Genomic DNA, 20,324 nt, shown 5'->3' with positions numbered 1-20,324 from the left:
TGTCTCTCCCATCCTGCTCTCCTCTGATCTCTCCTCTTTTTCTCTCACTTTCACTTTTTCTGTCTTACCTTTTTGTAACGAAAAGGTAACAATCAGGTCTATTTCCCTTCCCTTTTCTATTTCCTTCTTTTTATCCTCTCTCCTCTCCTCCTTCCCTCACTTTCTCTCTCTTCTCTCTACTCTCGCTGTCCTCTTTTCTCTCAGTCTATCCACCAATTGCTCCTGGTTACCTCCTTGTTCTCTCTCTGTCTCTCATTTCCTCTCTATCTATCTATCTATCTATCTATCTATCTATCTATCTATCTATCTATCTATCTATCTATCTATCTATCTATCTATCTATCTATCTATCTGTCTATCTATCTATCTATCTATCTATCTATCTATCTATCTATCTATCTATCTATCTATCTATCTATCTATCTATCTATCTATCTATCTATCTATCTCTCCTCACACTGTTCTCTTTTCTCTCAGTCTATATCCAACTGTTGCTCTTGGTTTCCTACTTGTTCTCTCTCTCTCTTCTCTCTGTCTCTCTCTTTCTCTTTTCCTCTCTCCCTCCCTCTTACTCTCTCCTTTCCTTTCCTGTTGCTCCTGGTTACATCCTTGTTCTTTTCCTCTGCCTCTCTCTCAGTCTCTCTCTCTTCCCCTCTCTCCTTTCCTCTCCTTTACTCCTGGTTACCTCTATTTTGTCTCCCCCTCCCTCTCTCCCTCCCTCCCTCTCTCTCTCTCCTTCTTTTTCTCTTTCTCTCTCTCTTTTCTCTCCTGTTGCTCCTGTTTGCCTCCTTGTTGTATCTCTCTCTCTCTTTCTCTTTCTCTCCCTCTTTCCCTGTCTCATTGCTCCCAGTTACCTCCTTGTTGTCTCACTGTCTCTCTCTCTCTCTTTCTCTCTCTCTGTTTCTCTCTCTCCTCTCCTCTTCCATTGCTCCTGGTTACCCCCTTATTGTATCTTTCTCTCTCCCTCTCTTTCTCTTTCCCTCTCTCCTTTCCTCTCCTGTTGCTCCCAGTTACCTTCTCCTTCTCTTTCTCTCTCTAATTTCTTCTCCTGTTTCTCCCGGTTACCTCCTTGTTGTCTCTTTCTCTCTCTCCTGTTCTCTCCTGTTTCTCCCGGTTACCTCCTCGTTGTCTCTCTTTCCCTCTCTCCTTTCCTCTCCCATTGCTCCCGGTTACCTCCTCGTTACCTCGCAGTTACCACGGCAGCAAACGAAGCGCTCGGACTCATTATGTTGAATCGTTGGTTCCTTTGGCCTGTCTGTTCTGTCAGTTTTCTCTACATTTGCATATTCCCTTCACTCAAATAATCACTCAAGTTTCTGCAATTTTTATGGTTTTAATTACTGTTTCAAAACTTTATGAGCAAAAATGTACAGAATATATTTTTTTGTCTATCTAAGAAAATATGATTTGCTGAAATGTGTAGAAAAATAGGGTTGAAATGCACTCAGTGTACTCAAACAAACAAACAAACAAACAAACAAACAAACAAACAAACAAATAGGACTGATTGTGTTTAAGACAATCACTGTTGGGCCAATGACTTTAAAACTCCTAATGTGTTATTTATGACTTGTTACTGTCATTTCAAAGTCATTTGTTACATTACAATATTACTGTATTTAAAATGTAAAACATTACATTACTATTGCATTATTTTTAAGTTACTGTCACCAAAAGAACTGTGAAGATGCTGAATTTTTGCGCTGTACATGGACTGAACCAGGACTAAACCAGGACTGAACCAGGACTGAACCAGGTCTAAACTAGGACTAAACCAGGACTAATCTTGGACTAGAACTTGGAATCTAGGAGCATGGAGTTCTGCGTCGGTCCTTTTGCGTGTGGTCACCTGACGGTCTACGTGGGTGCGTCTCCGGTGTTTCATCGCTGCTGATATTGTGGTGATTTTAGCAAATTTGTATGAAGAAAAACCCACCACTTCAGTCCAGGTTAAAAAAGCAGTGTGACGCACGTTACTCACATTTGTACCCAGTGAAATATTACTTCTTTTTTTTCCCTGTAATGCCGAACATTACAGTGTTACAGCAAAAAGCAACACATTACAACAATTCATTACTTTTATAACATGTTACTCCCAACACTGACGACACTGACGACTGTCTTTGTATTCTTTTACTTTAAAACCCCTTAAGGACATGTTATTAGACATTGCACATTAAAATAATTGTATCAACAGAATTAAATAATATATATTAAAAAAAAAACTTAAAAACAAAAATGTTCATGATAAGGTAACGTGTGTCATGTTCTAATGTTGTTTCCTCCTCAAAAACACACATGGAGTTGTGATTTGTTTCATTCACACAAGTTCAAGTCATATGGGCCTTTAATGTTTCATGATGAATATAATAGTTTTAGTTTATTCAGTATATTTCAAAATAAAATCTAAAATACTGATGTTGCCATTTTTAACATCACCAAAGCCCTAAAACCACTATTTAAAGTATGACAGCTTTTGATCCTTCTCAAATGATGACTTCATTTGGTGGGAGAATACTTTGAATAAATATAAATTATAGTTTTACACTGATGAAGAAACAGTTTGAAAATAAAGATGAAAATGACTGGAAGTGTAGAGTTATATTTTAGACAGTCCCACACTGATGACATCACACAGGGAGAATACTGTCCAGAATGTTGGCATTTATTCAAGAAACACATTTTTCCCTGTATGTTAAATATTATTTTAACAAACTAAATGTGTTTTCTTACATTTTTATTTGCCAAATATTCATCTCTGTGTATGTTAGAGGTGTTTTGGACAAGTGTAATTCATGTCTGAGCGCTAACAGTATTGGAATTCTCTAGCATGATGTCAGGATTTACAACCAGGAATTAAAACTTGAAACCTAAAAAAAAAAAAAAAAAAGCCAAATTGGAAGAAAAAAAAAATATATTTTTTTTTGAATCTTGTCATAGGCACAAGCAGATTAGTTGGTGTTAGACTTTGACAAACTTTGTTGATCCACAACAGCTCACACATCACAATATCATATAATAACACAGAGTAAAAATAAATATATAAAAATTTAATAAACTTCTAAATATATAGCAATAAAAATTGAAAAGAAAAAAAAAGACATAATTATATAAAGGTATGTGCACAGTAAGTAAAAAACAGAAATACAATAAGAAAAATACAGTAGATCACAGTTACAAGGGTGAGTTGTACAGTTGTAGGGAGTATTATCTGTTCCATAAGGGTGAGTTGTTGTACAGTTGTAGGGAGTATTATCTGTTCCATAAGGGTGAGTTGTTGTACATTTGTAGGGAGTATTATCTGTTCCATAAGGGTGAGTTGTTGTACATTTGTAGGGAGTATTATCTGTTCCATAAGGGTGAGTTGTTGTACAGTTGTAGGGAGTATTATCTGTTCCATAAGGGTGAGTTGTTGTACAGTTGTAGGGAGTATTATCTGTTCCATAAGGGTGAGTTGTTGTACATTTGTAGGGAGTATTATAGTATGTATGTAGTCCTGTGTCTCAGTGTTTGAGCTGTTGGAGTTTGAGCTTGTGTGTCTCTGCTCCAGATGATCTTAATGAGAGTTCGGAGCTGGTGAGAGTTGAAGACCTGGGACCATAAAATTGTCGCCTCCGTTTAGACCAGGAAGTGCCTGAAGCAGACTCACGTTTTAAGAGCCTTTGACAGATTTAGACCTCTCGTTTGACTAAAGCACACTTAAGACCGTTACATCCAAGACTTTACTCCAACCTCATCATTATTTATGACAGAAATCTACTTTTATCAGAGTTTAGAGGATAGTTTTTTTCTCAAACACAGCCATATTTCCATCCATCAACCTTTCTTCACAAACTGCTTCTTGGTCAGTGTAAAAGCATAAGTTATATTTACAACAAGCATCATCCCAACAAATTAAATCAGTATCGAGAATCATAAAACCCTTTCAGACGCACTTTAAGATAACTCTGACTTTAAGCTGAACCACCAAAACTCCTAGACCTTCTCGTTTTTGTGTGTGTGCTGTAGTATTGTGAATCGACGGAGGTTTGACGACTTCATATTCACTCTGATGTTTTTAGGTTTAAAGTGCGTTTTGAAGTTGTGTGCATGTTTGTGCGTCCTTATATGGTCGCCCGAGGACACTTCCTTCCCCGTAATTAACCTTTGGCCCCTGAAGTAAAGTGGTTGTAAAAGTGTGCAGAGCGTCAGGTGTGTGTGTGTGTGTGTGAAACTGATTTAGAGACACACAGACTGGACTGAAAGAGCTGGAAAATGGCCCAAACATGAAGTTAATTATGAGATTATGACGCTATGAGTTTGAATAGAATGTGTTTAACTTAAAACCACAGTACAGCCCTTGTTTATCGTGGGGGTTACGTTCTAAAAATAACTCGCGATAGGTGAAATCCACAAAGTAGTCATCTTTATATTTTACAATGATTCGATCTGTTTTAAGTTTGTAAAACCCCTCAGCACAAACTTTATACACTTTTCTCACACACGACAGTTACAACCCTTTTTACATCCTTCTTAAAACTTATTGTTGCTGTTGTCCTTTTGTTATTTTCCTCCTTCTTTTATGTAAAGAACCAAAGATTTATTTATTCCGTAATGGACCCTACAGCACAGAGTCCTGCACGGCTCCATTTTTTGAGACCCGCACCCGCACAGTACAATACCACACCATGCAGTACAATACTGCACCCGCGCAGTACAATACCCCTGCAGTACAACACCGCACCCGCGCAGTACAATACATGCGCAGTACAATACCACACCCGTGCAGTACAACACCGCACCCGCGCAGTACAATACATGCGCAGTACAATACCACACCCGTGCAGTACAACACCGCACCCGCCTGTTAACCCAAGATTATATCAAACTTTTGAGCTGCCTACGCCACGGACTGAACAAAACCAGGACTAGCCTAGGACTAAGTCCAGGACTGAAGAGGAGGACTAAACCAGGACTGAACTAGGACTAAAACATGAGTAAACTTGGACTAAACCAGAACTGAAACAGGACTCACTGTCGGAATGGGCGTGATCGCGAAAGGTAGCGAGGGACGACTGTATGTAACTTTTCTGACAAAAAAATACACACAAAAAAAAAGAGATATGTCACAATGTCATTTTTCCTGTTTTATTGCACAGAAAAACTTAAAGTGTGACCCCTGCAACCAGAAACAGCTATCTGTAGTCAGAACAGTCTTGTGTGATGTCACATAGTACTTGAAACTGCAGAGGCCACTGAAAGCAGCACAAACTCACATTTAGGTGTTTTGTTTTTACCAGAAAGCTGCATTTGTTCCTAGTTTGCACTAAAGTTGCCAAAATTGATTAGGAACAGTAGATAAAGTCGTTAAAACATCTTAGACAAATGGCCTTGTTTAGTTCCATGTCTCCTTACTGTGAGAGGGCTTGCACCTCCACAAACATGACTCTAAGTCATTTGTTTCTATGGAGATGTTGTTCTTTTGGCTGTTGTATTCCACACTATGGCATGAAATGTATCTGCATGGACCATGTTCTGTACATGGATTTGAAAATACCAAATACTGAGAAGACTTTTTGACCAAGTTGTTAACACTCTTGTCTCTTCATCTGCTGTTTGGTCAGCTCCCTCTCTTTCTCTTTCGCTCTCTCTTCTCTGGCTTTCTCTCTGTCTTCTCTGTCTTGTCTCTTTCTCTCTCTCATCTCTCTCGTCTCAGCTCAGACCCTCCCTGATCACAGAGCCCTGAGCCTGGGGACCTTGAGCCCGGGAGGCGCCTGAGCCTGGGGAAGGTCTGAGTCTGGGGGGCCCTGAGCTTGGGGAGCCCTGAGAGCGTGAGGCCTGGAGGAGAGCGGCGGAGAGGTGGAGGAGAGAGGCAGAGAGGTGGAAGAGGGTGATGGATGAGTCTGTATCAGTGGATTTACTAAAACACAAACACAAATGAGCAATGAGCTGTGAGAGGAAGAGAGAAGAGAGACTGAACCTTTACTTTCACCTCAGCGTAGAAAGAGAGAGACAAAGAGAAAGGGTGGAGAGGAGAGGAGGAGCGGGGAGAGATGGTGATGTCACACATAGGGACATACAGAACCAGTTTTGTTTAGTTTTTTTCTGCACCACAGTTTTCAATCAGAAGCTGCCGTCTTGTTTCTGTTTAGATCAATAATGTGACTTAAAATGTCCAGAATATATAATGCTGAGGAACATAGATCATAAAGGTGCACTGTGTGACTGTGACTGTGTGACTGTGACTGTGTGACTGTGTGACTGTGAGACTGTGACTGTGTGACTGTGACTGTGTGACTGTGTGACTGTGTATTTCTGTAACTGTGTGACTGTGTATTTGTGTAACTGTGTGACTGTGTATTTGTGTGACTGTGTATTTGTGTGACTGTGATTGCAACTGTGTGACTGTGTAACTGTGTGACTGTGTATTTGTGTGACTGTGTGACTGTGTATTTGTGTAACCGTGTGACTGTGTAACTGTGTGACTGTGACTGTGTGCCTGTGACTGTGTGACTGTGTATTTGTGTAACTGTGTGACTGTGTATTTGTGTGACTGTGTGACTGTGTATTTGTGTGACTGTGTGACTGTGACTGTGTGACTGTGTTGACTGTGTGTGTGTGACTGTGTATGTGTGTGTGACTGTGTGACTGTGTACTGTGTGACTGTGTGACTGTGTGTGACTGTGACTGTGTGACTGTGACTGTGTGACTGTGTAACTGACTGTGACTGTGTGACTATGTGACTGTGACTGTGTGACTGTGTATTTGTGTGACTGTGTGACTGTGTATTTGTGTGACTGTGTGACTGTGACTGTGACTGTGTGACTGTGAGACTGTGTGACTGTGTATTTGTGTGACTGTGTGACTGTGTATTTGTGTAACTGTGTGACTGTGTGACTGTGTGACTGTGACTGTGACTGTGTACTGTGACTGTGTGACTGTGACTGTGTGACTGTGTGACTGTGTGACTGTGTGACTGTGTGACTGTGTGACTGTGACTGTGACTGTGACTGTGTGACTGTGTGACTGTGACTGTGTGACTGTGACTGTGTGACTGTGACTGTGTGACTGTGTGACTGTGTGACTGTGTGACTGTGTGAGTGTGACTGTGTGACTGTGTGATTGTGACTGTGACTGTGTGACTGTGACTGTGTGACTGTGTGACTGTGTGACTGTGACTGTGACTGTGTTGTGTGACTGTGACTGTGTAACTGTGTAACTGTGTGACTGTGACTGTGTGACTGTGTGACTGTGTGACTGTGACTGTGTGACTGTGTGTGTGACTGTGTGACTGTGTGTGTGACTGTGTGACTGTGTGACTGTGACTGTGTGACTGTGTGACTGTGACTGTGTGACTGTGTGACTGTGACTGTGACTGTGTGACTGTGTGACTGTGTGAGTGTGACTGTGTGACTGTGTGACTGTGTGAGTGTGACTGTGTGACTGTGTGACTGTGTGTGTGACTGTGTGACTGTGTGACTGTGTGACTGTGACTGTGTGACTGTGACTGTGTGACTGTGACTGTGTGACTGTGACTGTGTGACTGTGACTGTGTGACTGTGTGACTGTGTGACTGTGACTGTGTGACTGTGTGACTGTGACTGTGTGACTGTGTGACTGTGTGACTGTGACTGTGTGACTGTGTGACTGTGTGACTGTGTGTTTGGTGGAGGGTTCACTCACTGCTTATTTTCATGGAGATTTGCCTGTAAATGTTTACTGCGCTGTGATAAACTCGTCAATTTTCCAAAGAAACAAGCGACACCGCAAAGCCAAGTTACAGGTGAGATCTGCGAAGAGGCGATGACCCTCACACATGTTTTAAAAATATTTTTGAGCAATAAAAACACCTGTCATGGAGCTCTTTCACAGAGGTTGGATTTTGTAAGGATTCTTTTGTATTTTTACATTATGAAGTTTTGAATATGAATTTTTAAAAATCATCCAAGCGCCTAAAAGTTATCTTTGTAAGAGTAAGATTAATGCAGAAGGAAAAATGTTTTTTTGGTGTGATGTGCCAGTGAGCACAGGTCACTGAAAACAATACACAGATTCATCTTCCAAATTTGATTGGAGTTCCATGTTTGGATCACTCATTTGACTAAAGCATTTGACAAAGATTTTACTAAAAGTTTTACAATTTCATTCCCAGTTTGAGCATTTTTTTAAGGTTTAAAATTTTACTTCCTGGTCGGAGATCATTAGTCTGATTCATCAGCCGGTTTCACTTCGTAGAAACAGTCTGACCTCGCAGCATTAGGATTTGTTCGCTCTTTAACCAATCGCTGCTCTTTGGTCCTGTCGTAACGCGCCGCTTCCCAAATCCCGTAGGAAGAAGCAATAACGTCTTTCCCCTTGATAAAATTCACCAAACATTCTCTTTGTTCCGACTTTAAATCCTCGATCTCTGGAATCGTTGACAACACAGAATGTCTGTCTCTTCACTGATTGAACCATGTAGTACACTAGACCAAAACCTCTTCTAATGTGCTCAGATAATATTATTTGACAAATTAAAATATAAGAAAACACCTTTATTTTGTTGAAATCAGGTTTAAAGTATCAGAAAAACACAATAAAAACACCTGTAGATACTGTGGAACATTTCAGACAACGCAGAAACATCTCCATGGAGACAGTTATTTGGCGAACCCTCTACCTGAAAAGTTGCGTATTGCACCTTTAGAGCACAATGTCTAATCCAATGTGTAAATCCTTAACAAAGAGAAAAGCAGGAGTGTTTGTGAGTGTTTTCCAGCCTGTAGGGTAACAGAAGCTGCTGTGACAGATGAAGACGGTGCGTTCACTGTCAGACGCAGAATCGGGGTCTTGCATTCTCACGTTAACCCCTGGGTCTGCGCGGCTAATGAAGCTTTAATACAGATGAGTGTTTATTTCATGGGACCGGCCCTCATCTCGTCTTTTTATTCATACGAGTTAAAAATGCATGTGAAACTCCAAACCCCGCTCGTTTCTCCAGCTCTCGTCATGACCCTGTGTTGTGAATATGATTATTTGATTGCATAACATTAAAAACAAACATAGGCACAGATTTTTATGCCAGGCGGCGAGCATTGGCGAGGGTCCACCCGAGACGCCGGCCAAGATCCTGTCAGTGTATTTAAAGGCAGCGGCGGCGGGCACACGCTCCTGACTTACGGCGCGAGGAGATCCACACAAACACCGGGCTCTATGAATTACTCATGTGAAGGCTTTATTTTTACATGACATAAGGAGAGGAAGGGCGTGATGGAGAAGGAGGAGGAGAGGAACGAGGGAGAAGGAGAGAGGAGTAGAATTAAAGGTGCTTTACCGTAGACTGTTAAAGAAGTGGATTAAGTGAGTATGAGTCCAGTAAATGAAGCTCACTGACGACAGCAGTAATGGGCCCAATTTGAAGCTCTTTCCCGTCCGCACCGCTGGTTTGGCAGGGGGGTGGGCTGTCAATCAAACCTGTTGCTAACGCTATCGGGAGTGACCCCAGCCAAAGAAAGGGTCTGATTTGTCTATTATTAATGATTATATCTTTATTTATGGACAACATCGCAAAATAAAACACTAGGATGGGTTTTCAATAGAAAGTGAACTGGAGCCACAGTCAATGGAGCAGGAAGCACGCCCATGTTCACTTCCTACTTGGACCGTGGCAGCTAGCAGGTTAGCTCTGTCCATCTATGTGCTGTACCTGATTTTTATTGGCTTAAAAACATGAAAAACACAACTGGTTAAGTTGAAACAGTTTGCAGTGTTATTCCTCTAGTTCTTCCTCACTTACTTATTTATTCTCTGAGATGTTTTTCTCAAAGACCAGAATGAAGTCACGGTAACAACAACAAGCATGCTAATGTGCACTTCCTTATTATATGAAAATACAGTGCTGGAGATCGACAGATATGTTTTTTTTTCATGGTCGATGCCGACACTGATAGTTTAGAATCCAGAGGAATTGAGGGCTGATGAGCTCTGCTGATATTTTTGAGCTGATAGGTGAAGCAGATTCAGATTATTTTTCTCACTCGGCTGTAAATCGCCCCATGTTGCAGGTCCTGGTTCAATGGAGCCAAAAGGACAACATCATCTGCAAACAGCAGAGATGATCCTGTGGTCCCCAAACCGGACCCCCTCCAGCCCCTGACTGCACCTAGAAACTCTGTCCATAAACACAATGAACAGAACCGGTGACAAAGGGCAGCCCTGGGGAGTCCAACATGCACCAGGTCTGACTTACTGCCACCAATGAACACAGCTCCTGCTCCGGTCATACAGGGACTGGACAGCCCTTAGCAAATGGCCCCGGAGTCCCAGAGCACCCCCCACAGGACACCACAAGGGACACGGTCGAATGCCTTCTCCAGATCCACAAAGCACATTACATATTTTCATTTGTCAAGTAAAAAAAAAAAAAAAAAAAAAAAGACAAATTAAAATATAAAAAAAAACACCTTTATTTTGTTGAAATCAGATTTAAAGTATCAGTATCATAATACAATAAAAACAAATGTAATTTATTAGATACTGTGGAACTTTTCAGACAAAGCGTAACATCTGCATGGAGACAAATAAGTGGCGAAGCCTCTACCTGAAATTACACAATTTAAATTTACTACAAACTCACCACTAATAAGCGAACTGTGTCGTCACATTTTGCACTGTGTTCTCTTCTGGTTAAAGCTTGCAGCAGATCAACCAGAGCTAAATATCGGCCTGCGTTGGAGATTTAAGGCTGATATCAGATATGTTAAAAAGTCAAAGTATCGGCCTGATATCGGTCTATCTCTATACAGCTCTTTATAATTAGAGTCTGATACAAGAGATTTATATTACTTCAAGAGCTGCTCAGACAATATATATCTATTCTGTGCCACAACACATTTGACTGAAACACATGGGTAAAATGTGGTACAGGGCCTTAAAAGGTCCTACACTGGAACACTTTAAGTACAGAAAAAAACAAAAAACAAAAACTAGTAACTTTAATACTGTTAAAATGAATCAAAAGTGTTTTGAAAAGAGGTTGTGATGTTGATGGGTCCTTAGAAAGTACTACACACAGTTTCAGTCATGTCACCTTGAGAAGGCCCAATCTCATCTGAGTTCTAGGGCTAAATGTTGTTGTGTCCTTAGGCAAGACACTTACACTCACTTCAATCTGTCTGTCACAGGGTATGTGTGGCTATAGAAAACTTCTAAAGAGTCTTTGAAACCCTGTAAAAAATCTTGTATAAGACTTAGATTTATTGGCATTTATGAACATTATAATTCTGTTGTTGTTTTAGATCATAATTAATACAAGTGTGAGCAAGGAAAAAGTACTATCTAACTTAAGTACTGAAAACTGTGTACTGTTTATGTACCTTTACCCAGAAAAATTTAAGTGAGAGGAGAGAAAAAAGGTAAAGAGAAAGAATGAGAATGTAAGAAATTATGAAAGGTGAGCAGAAAAGAAAGAGAGAGGGACAAATGGAATGAGTCAAGAAGAGAGGAGACAGTAGGAGATAAGAGAAGTAAAGAGAGAAGGGAAGGAAACAAGGTGCCAAAGCAGGAGTCCCGTTGTTGTGTTTGTGAGCGTCCCGTGCATCTGGGAGCCTCATGCTTGTAAAAAGAGCATCCCTCAGAGACTTTTATGGAGGGGAATTCTTCAGCCCGGTCACCATGGAAACAGCAGGGACATATTATGGGATTTGACTGCAGCGGTCTTCACGTTAATAAAGACAAGACAGTGTGATTAAGTGGATATAATTTGGGGTTATGGGTTTGAACGGGTCTGAATCACTTACGGGACAAAATAAATGAGAACAAGTGAAACAGAAATAAATACAAGATTTCATAATAGTCTTGTCTACCCATCCATTTTCCTCCCAGCCCTGGATAAAGTCCAGGGCCTCCTCCTGGTGGGACATGCCCAGGACACCTCTCCAGGGAGGCATCCAGGAGGCATCTGGTACAGATGCCCGAGCCACCTCAGCTGACTCCTCTGGATGTGGATGAGCAGTGGCTCTACTCCAAGTTCCTCCCGTGTGCCTGAGCTCCTCACCCTGTCTGTAAGGGAGCACCTAGCCACCCTGTGGAGGAAATTAATTTCAATTGTTTGTGTCCGCGATCTCGTTCTTTTGGTCATGACCCAGAGCTCATAATCATAGGTGAGGGGAGGAACGAGGACTGACAGTAAATCGAGATCTTTGCCTTTCGGCTCAGCGACCACATCACTGCTGATGCTGCACCGAACCACCTGTCAATCTCACACTCCATTATGAACAAGACCACGAGATACTTGAACTCCTCCAATTGAGGCAGAGCCTCCCCAACCACCCAGAGAGAGCAAGACACCTTTTTTCTGTCAAGAACTATGGCCTCGGATTTGGAGGAGCTGATCCTCATCCCAGCCGCTTCACACTCGGACATCGTAAGGTTCCACCTTATGATGTCCATTTTGAGCTTTGGAGATGTAGCCAGACTAATTGTGTGTGTGTTCCTGCTCCTCTGAGAGGCGGTGGGAGTCATGTGAGCATGTGAGCGTGGTGTGTGTGTGTGTGTGTGTGTGTGTGCTCCATTGCTCTGTTTGTGGTTTTACATTATCAGTACAGTTCATCTTCACAATATTCCTGCTCTCTGTGTTCACATTCAGACGTTGCTGCTGTGATGTCAGTTATGCCCCTTCATTAAACCATCGCAGAACACATACACGTATCCAGGCTGTTTGTTTTACATCACAAACAGCGCTCGTATAACCACTATACTGATAATACAGGATTACTCAAACATGTGAATGAAACTAAACACAACTGCAGGTGTGTTTTTGATGAGGGAACAACATTAGAACACGACTTAAAGTTCACAAGAGTTGGTTTTGTGTGATATAAGACCCTTAAATAAACTTGTATTGTTTATCAAGTTGTATTATTTTGTGTTTTTTCGCAGTTACCTCCCCTGGTTTGAGATTTTCTACAAGCTGCTGAACACACTGGCGGACTACCTTACGAAACAACAGGTACCAGAACTCTTTTCATCCACTTTTACCAGAACTTTCCTTCAGTTTCAAGTGCTCGCATTCAAAAATAAGACGTGTTTTAGAGTGAGAAACAAGCTGTGCATTTACTGTTTTTGAACGCCAGCTCTGGTTCCACATTTCCACATCTCTTCTTCTTTTTCTTCTTCTTCTCCTTCTCTTCTTCTTCTCCTCCTCTTCTCGTCTTCTCCTCGTCTTGTGCTCAAACCGCAGTCTGTCGTTCCTGTTCTCCGGCGCTGCGTCTGGGCTTCTCTCGCTCCGGATCTCGTTGTTAGCGAGAACAATGTTGACATTTCACACACCAAAGGCTGACGACGCCTCAGCCTCCTCCTGATGATTTACTGGAAAACAAATCGTTAAAAAATGGAAAAGCGCACGCACACACACAGATACAGATACACACACACACACACATGCAGAGACACACACAGATAAACACACACAGATACAGATACACACACACACACACACACATGCAGAGACACACACAGATAAACACACACAGATACACACACACACACACACACGCACACACGCATGCAGAGACACACACAGATAAACACACACAGATACAGATACACACACACACACACGCACACACACATGCAGAGACACACACAGGTAAACACACACAGATACAGATACACACACACACACGCACACACGCATGCAGAGACACACACAGATACACGCAAACACAGATACACACACACACGCAAACACACCCCCACATGCACACACACACACAAAGATACACACACACATGCAGAGACACACGCACACAGATAAACACACACACACGCAAACACACATACAGATAAACACACACAGACACACACATCCCTACACACACAGATACACACACACGCATGCACACACACACATGCAGAGACATACACAAGCAGACACACACACAGACAGATACACACGCAAACACAGATACACACATGCAGACACACACAGATAAACACACACACACACATACAGATAAACACACACAGACACACACACAGATACACACACACACACACATGCAGAGACACACACACAGATAAACACATGCACACACAGATACCACAGACCTCGATACACACATGCAGAGATACATACACACACATACACACACAAATACACACAGATGCACACACAGATACAGACACACGCACAGATACACAGACACACACTCAGATAAACATAAACACAATACTCACACATGCACACACACACAGATACACATAGATAAACTCACACAGAGACACATACGCACACACATGCACACAGACACACACACACAGATACACATAGATAAACACACACATACACACAGAGACATATACGCGCGCACATACACACAGACACACACACACAGATACACATAGATAAACACGCACATGCACACAGACACACACACAGATATACAGCTACACACACACACGTACACACACACACATACAGACACAGAGGGACACGTACACACACACACACACACACACAGATATACAGATACAAACACACACACACACAAATACATACACACAGACACACACGCACACACACAGATACACACATACAGACGCACACACACAGATAGACAAATATAGCTCACAATAAAGACACAAGGACACAGAGCCACACAAAGGAGACAGACAAATGTCACTTAAAGCTGCATTGTGTAACTTTTCTAGTGGAGGGTTTCTCTCTACCCCTCTCTCTTTCTCTCTTTTCAGTTGGTTTTGTGTGTGTCTCTTGGAGAGTCCTCTGCTCTGCACAAACACCCTGTAGATTCACATGTAACTTTTATTAAACTAAACTGAATAGCGTTTGTGTTTCTGTGTTTGTTGTGCGTCAGGAGAATGACTTGAATGACCTGCTGAAGTCTCTGTACGAGCTGCCGGTGCCAAAACCCTACACCCCCGTCAACCTGAGCGTGGTGCGTATGCAGTACTTTTCACACTATCACACAGTGTGGACACAGCAGACACATGTTGTTCCAGTATCGGTTTTGACTAACAGCTGACTATTTACTGGATCTGGTGTCAGTCCTGTGATATGAGTCCAGACTATTTCCTGAATGGGCCTTTTTGTTCAGTAGTTATTTGCAAGATAAAGAAGAATTACACCCCACAGTTAGGTCAGTTTTGTTAAAAGTTATTGGTATATTTAGGGGAAAAAATAAAGTTGTGTCTCTGGTAAGCTGTTGGTGAGTATGGATATCGGTATTGGAGCTGAAAACACTGGACTAGCTGAAGTTTTCTCATGTAGTTTCTTCTTTGGGAACAGGAAACTTATTAATGTGATACAGTTGACAAATGTGAATGCCTCTTTGTTTTTTCCTCTGTGTGAAGGAGCAGCGACTCTATTCTGAGCTCTGATTTAAGGGGTGTTCACACCAAAGCGTCAAAAAACGCCTTGACACCTCTATTTGGACGCCTTTGCCTTTGAATTTAGACGCCCCCGACGCGCGTCTTTTACGCCGTGGACGAACGTAGAAAAATACTTGACGCGCGTCCGTTGCCCTGGAAACAAGAGCCTGGTCCCGGACTTTTCCTAAAACAATGTCAGACCAGATTGAGAGAGACTTTAGTGTTTTTATGACATAAAACAGGAGATCGGGTCGATGACTGGGGCGTATATATATATTTATACTCCGCTAATGACACTGGATCAGTTCTGGTTTAGTCCTGGTCTAATCCTGGTCTAGTCCTGGTCTAGTCTCGGTCTAGTCCTTGTTTAGTCCCAGTCTAGTCCTGGTTTAGTCCTGGTCCGGTTCTGGTGTAGTCCTCGCTCGGTGATTGTGGTGTATACATTTATGCTCCGCTCATGTTTGTGGTTCTGGTTCTGAGGTTTTTCTTCCTGATAATTATGTCGCTGCATCACTGGATACTCGTCCCTAATTGGTTGATGCTGCACGTCTGATGCGAAAAATTAATCATTTTCAACTTCTTGACGCTGACGCCTTGGACGCGTGTCTCGTGTGTTGACTCCAAAACGCTCAAGATGCACCGCTTCGATGCCAGATTTGCACCGCGCTGATGCCCGAAGACGCGCATGTCCACATAGACTTTACATAGAAACTCGACGCTTTGACGCTCTGATCTGAACACCCCTTTAGAATGACCTAACCCGGTAGTTTACATCTGTACAAACATGCTCTGAAATGTGATTCTTGTATTAGTTTGTCAGTTCAGATTTCAGTGTTTTTGTCAGTTCTTCTGGATGCGTTTAAAATGTGAACTTTGAACAGAATCCCGGTATTAAAGCTGCATTGCATAAATTTTCTGGTGGCTTTTGTCCATGGAGATGTCATTGCTTGTCTGGAATGTTTCACAGTATGGCATTAAACCTTTTTTTTATCTCCACAAAGACCAAACCAGACCAAGTTACAGCTCAGATCTGTGGAAAGGCAACCCCACTCACAGTCAGAATGTCTGTTTTTCTAGGGATTTTTGTAAATGAATAAATGTAATCTAGAGCTGTTTAATGTCATACTATGGAACATTCCAGGCAGAGCGATGGCGTCTCCATAGAAACAGGCTGTACCACACGTCTGGAGCAGAGGCTGGTTGAGATAACACCAGTGCAGATGTGGAGAAGATGAGAAAAGGGTTGGTTTGTGACAGTGTTTGGAAGCACTGTGCTGTAGAAAGTTGGAGCTGAGTCGAGTGGAGATAAGCTGAAGTCAGAGTCAGGTTTAAACCTCAGCTCCAGGTCTGTGGGTTTATCAAAGTCCCACTCTGTTTGGGCTCCACTGACACTATCTCACCCCCCAGGGAAATACCCCCACGACACAACCACGACGCAACCACGACACACCACGCGACACACCCACGACACACCCACGACGCAACCGCGACACACCCGCGACGCAACACGCGACGCACCAGCGACGACACAACCACGCGACGACACAACCACGACACAACACGACACACACCACGACGACACAACCACGACGCACGACACAAACGACGACACAACCACGACACACACACCACGACACACCCACGACACACACGACACACCCACGACACAACCACGACACAACCACGACACAACCACGACACAACCACGACGACAACCACGACACAACACGACACAACCACGACACACACACACGACACAACACGACACAACCACGACACACACACCACGACACACCCACACGACACAACCACGACACAACACACACGACACAACCACGACACACCCACGACACACCACGACACACACACACGACGACAACCACGACACAACCACGACACACACGACACACACGACACACCACGACACAACCACGACACACCACGACACACACACACGACACAACCACGACACACACCACACACGACACCACGACACACCCACGACACACCCACGACACACACCACGACACACACCACGACACAACCACGACACAACACACACCACGACACAACCACGACCACGACACAACCACGACACAACCACGACACAACCACGACACACCACAACACGAACACGACGACGCAACACACGACGCAACCACGACGCACGACCAACACGACGACACCCACGACACAACACGAACACGACACAACCACGACACAACACGACACAACACGACACAACCACGACACACACGACACCACGACACAACCACGACACAACACGACACAACCACGACACAACACGACAGGGGTTCACTGACTTTAGTCTTCTGAGACTGAGGAGAAACATGTAAAGAAAACATTTAAAGGGTCACATTATGAAGAAAAAAAAACAAAAAAACATCTTGGTCAGTTTGTTTTTCCATTTATTATTATTTATTTTGTGTGGTAGCATGAACTGTGTGAGAGACGGACAAAGAGAAGTTATTACTATGTGTAACCATTTAAAGCCACAATATGTAACTTTCCAGAGATGAAACATCACCTCTCTCTACATCTACTCTCTCTCCCTCTCTACTTCTCTTCTCTCTACATCTCTCTCTCTCTCTCTCTCTATCTACTCTCTCTCTCTCTCTCTCTCTCTCTACATCTCTCTCTCTCTACATCTCTCTCTCTCTCTCTCTCTCTCTCTCTCTCTCTCTACATCTCTCTCTCTCTACTATCTCTCTCTCTCTGATCTCTCTCTCTCTCTCTCTCTCTAGCATCTCTCTCTCTCTCTCTCTACATCTCTCTCTCTCTCTCTCTCTCTCTCTACATCTCTCTCTCTCTCTACATCTCTCTCTCTCTCTCTCTCTCTCTCTCTCTCTCTACATCTCTCTCTCTCTCTACACTCTCTCTCTCTACATCTCTCTCTCTCTCTCTCTCTACATCTCTCTCTCTCTCTCTCTCTCTCTACATCTCTCTCTCTCTCTCTCTCTCTCTCTACACATCTCTCTCTCTACACTCTCTCTCTCTCTCTCTCTCTCTCTCTCTCTCTCTCTCTCTCTCTCTCTCTCTCTCTCTCTCTCTCTCTCTCTCTCTCTCTCTCTCTCTACATCTCTCTCTCTCTCTCTCTCTCTCTCTCTCTCTCTCTCTACATCTCTCTCTCTCTCTCTCTCTCTCTCTCTACACCTCTCTCTCTCTCTCTCTCTCTCTCTACACTTTCTCTCTCTCTCTCTCTCTCTCTCTCTCTCTCTCTCTCTCTCTCTCTCTCTCTCTCTCTCTCTCTACATCTCTCTCTCTCTCTCTCTCTCTCTCTCTCTCTCTCTACATCTCTCTCTCTCTCTCTCTCTCTACATCTCTCTCTCTCTCTCTCTCCCTACATCTCTCTCTCTCTCTCTCTACACATCTCTCTCTCTCTCTCTCTCTCTACATCTCTCTCTCTCTCTCTACACTCTCTCTCTCTCTCTCTCTCTACACTCTCTCTCTCTCTCTACATCTCTCTCTCTCTCTCTCTCTCTCTCTCTCTCTCTCTCTCTACACTCTCTCTCTCTCTCTCTCTCTCTCTCTACATCTCTCTCTCTCTCTCTCTCTCTACATTCTCTCTCTCTCTACATCTCTCTCTCTCTCTCTCTACATCTCTCTCTCTCTCTACATCTCTCTCTCTCTCTCTCTCTCTCTCTCTCTACATCTCTCTCTCTACATCTCTCTCTCTACATCTCTCTCTCTCTCTCTACATCTCTCTCTCTCTCTCTCTCTCTCTCTCTCTCTCTACATCTCTCTCTCTCTCTCTCTCTCTACACATCTCTCTCTCTCTCTCTCTCTACATCTCTCTCTCTCTCTCTCTCTCTCTCTCTCTCTCTCTCTCTCTCTCTCTCTCTCTACATCTCTCTCTCTCTCTCTACTCTCTCTCTCTCTCTCTTCTCTCTACATCTCTCTCTCTCTCTCTCTCTCTCTCTCTCTCTCTCTACATCTCTTTCTCTACCTCTACCTCTCTCTCTCTCTCTACCTCTCCCTACTCTCTCTCTAATGTCTCTTTCTTTCTCTCTCTCTCTCTACTTCTACCTCTCTCCCTCTCTCTCACTCTCTACATCTCTCTCCCTCTCTCTCTCTCTCTCTCTCTCTCTCTCTCTCTCTCTCTCACTCATTCCTTCTCTCTCTCTCTGTTTGATTCCATGGAAACAGAAAGTTAAAGCCACACTTTGGAACATTCTCCGTGGAGACAGGTGTGTTTTATTGTTTTTTGTCATACTGTGGAAGATTTTAGCCAAAGGAACATTTCCATGGAAACAAGGAGGAGCAGGCCCTCGTCCAGGCTGAGTGAGAGTCAGGTCTGTGGAGATGCGAGCCCACTCACAGTTTTCAGGCAAGAAACATCAGAATGAAAAAACATGCTTTTATTTGAGTCTCATTTGTGGGTTATGTGGATAATAATTTGAATGTTATTGACATAAATCATGAGTATAATGTCTCGCTGATCTTATATGAATCGAATGGTTCAGTGAGTTTTTGCACTTTTTAATTGAGTGTCTGTAGTTTCACGTTTCTGGTGCTACTGATGCGTGCAGCCTTTTCTATTGTTTACGACGCTGAAAGTTTCACTATGAGACTGAGGCAGCATCAGCTCTTATCATTTTTCCACACATTTCTATCGAGCTGAATGCAATTTTTTTATTGCAAATTTTGAAGAACGATTATGAATGGTTTCGAAATGATAAAACGTCTCTAAATTTAAAGGTGCACTGTGTGACTTTTCTGGTGCTGAAACCGTCAAATGCTCTTCTCCATGGACATGTTCTTGCTTTATCTTAAAACTTCAACCTTTCTATCTCCATGGAGACCAAACCAGGTGAAGTTACAGGTCAGATCTGTGGAGAGACAATCCCACCGCTCACAGTCAGAATGTTTGTTTTTTTGAGGAAATAAAACCACCTGTAATTGAATAAATGTAAAGAAGAGCTGTTTAATGTCATGCTGTGGAATATTCCAGGCAG

General features: G+C 42.9%; 1 protein-coding gene across 2 annotated transcripts in view; it reads left to right on the top strand.

Moving 5' to 3' along the window:
• The window catches only part of LOC110162786 (DENN/MADD domain containing 1B), a 378,748-nt gene that overhangs the window by 172,672 nt on the left and 185,752 nt on the right, over positions 1-20,324 (top strand). For both annotated transcript variants that reach the window (XM_055165337.1, XM_020927684.2), the window contains exons 6-7: positions 12,898-12,967; positions 14,835-14,915. In XM_055165337.1, the coding sequence (XP_055021312.1) occupies positions 12,898-12,967; positions 14,835-14,915 (151 nt within the window). The remainder of the gene's footprint in view (positions 1-12,897; positions 12,968-14,834; positions 14,916-20,324) is intronic.

This window comes from Boleophthalmus pectinirostris, unplaced genomic scaffold, assembly GCF_026225935.1.
Source record: "Boleophthalmus pectinirostris isolate CB_2022bp ecotype Guang Dong unplaced genomic scaffold, ASM2622593v1 HiC_scaffold_7, whole genome shotgun sequence".
Taxonomy (NCBI): Eukaryota; Metazoa; Chordata; class Actinopteri; order Gobiiformes; family Gobiidae; genus Boleophthalmus; species Boleophthalmus pectinirostris.
This window is presented reverse-complemented; position numbering and strand designations above follow the sequence as displayed.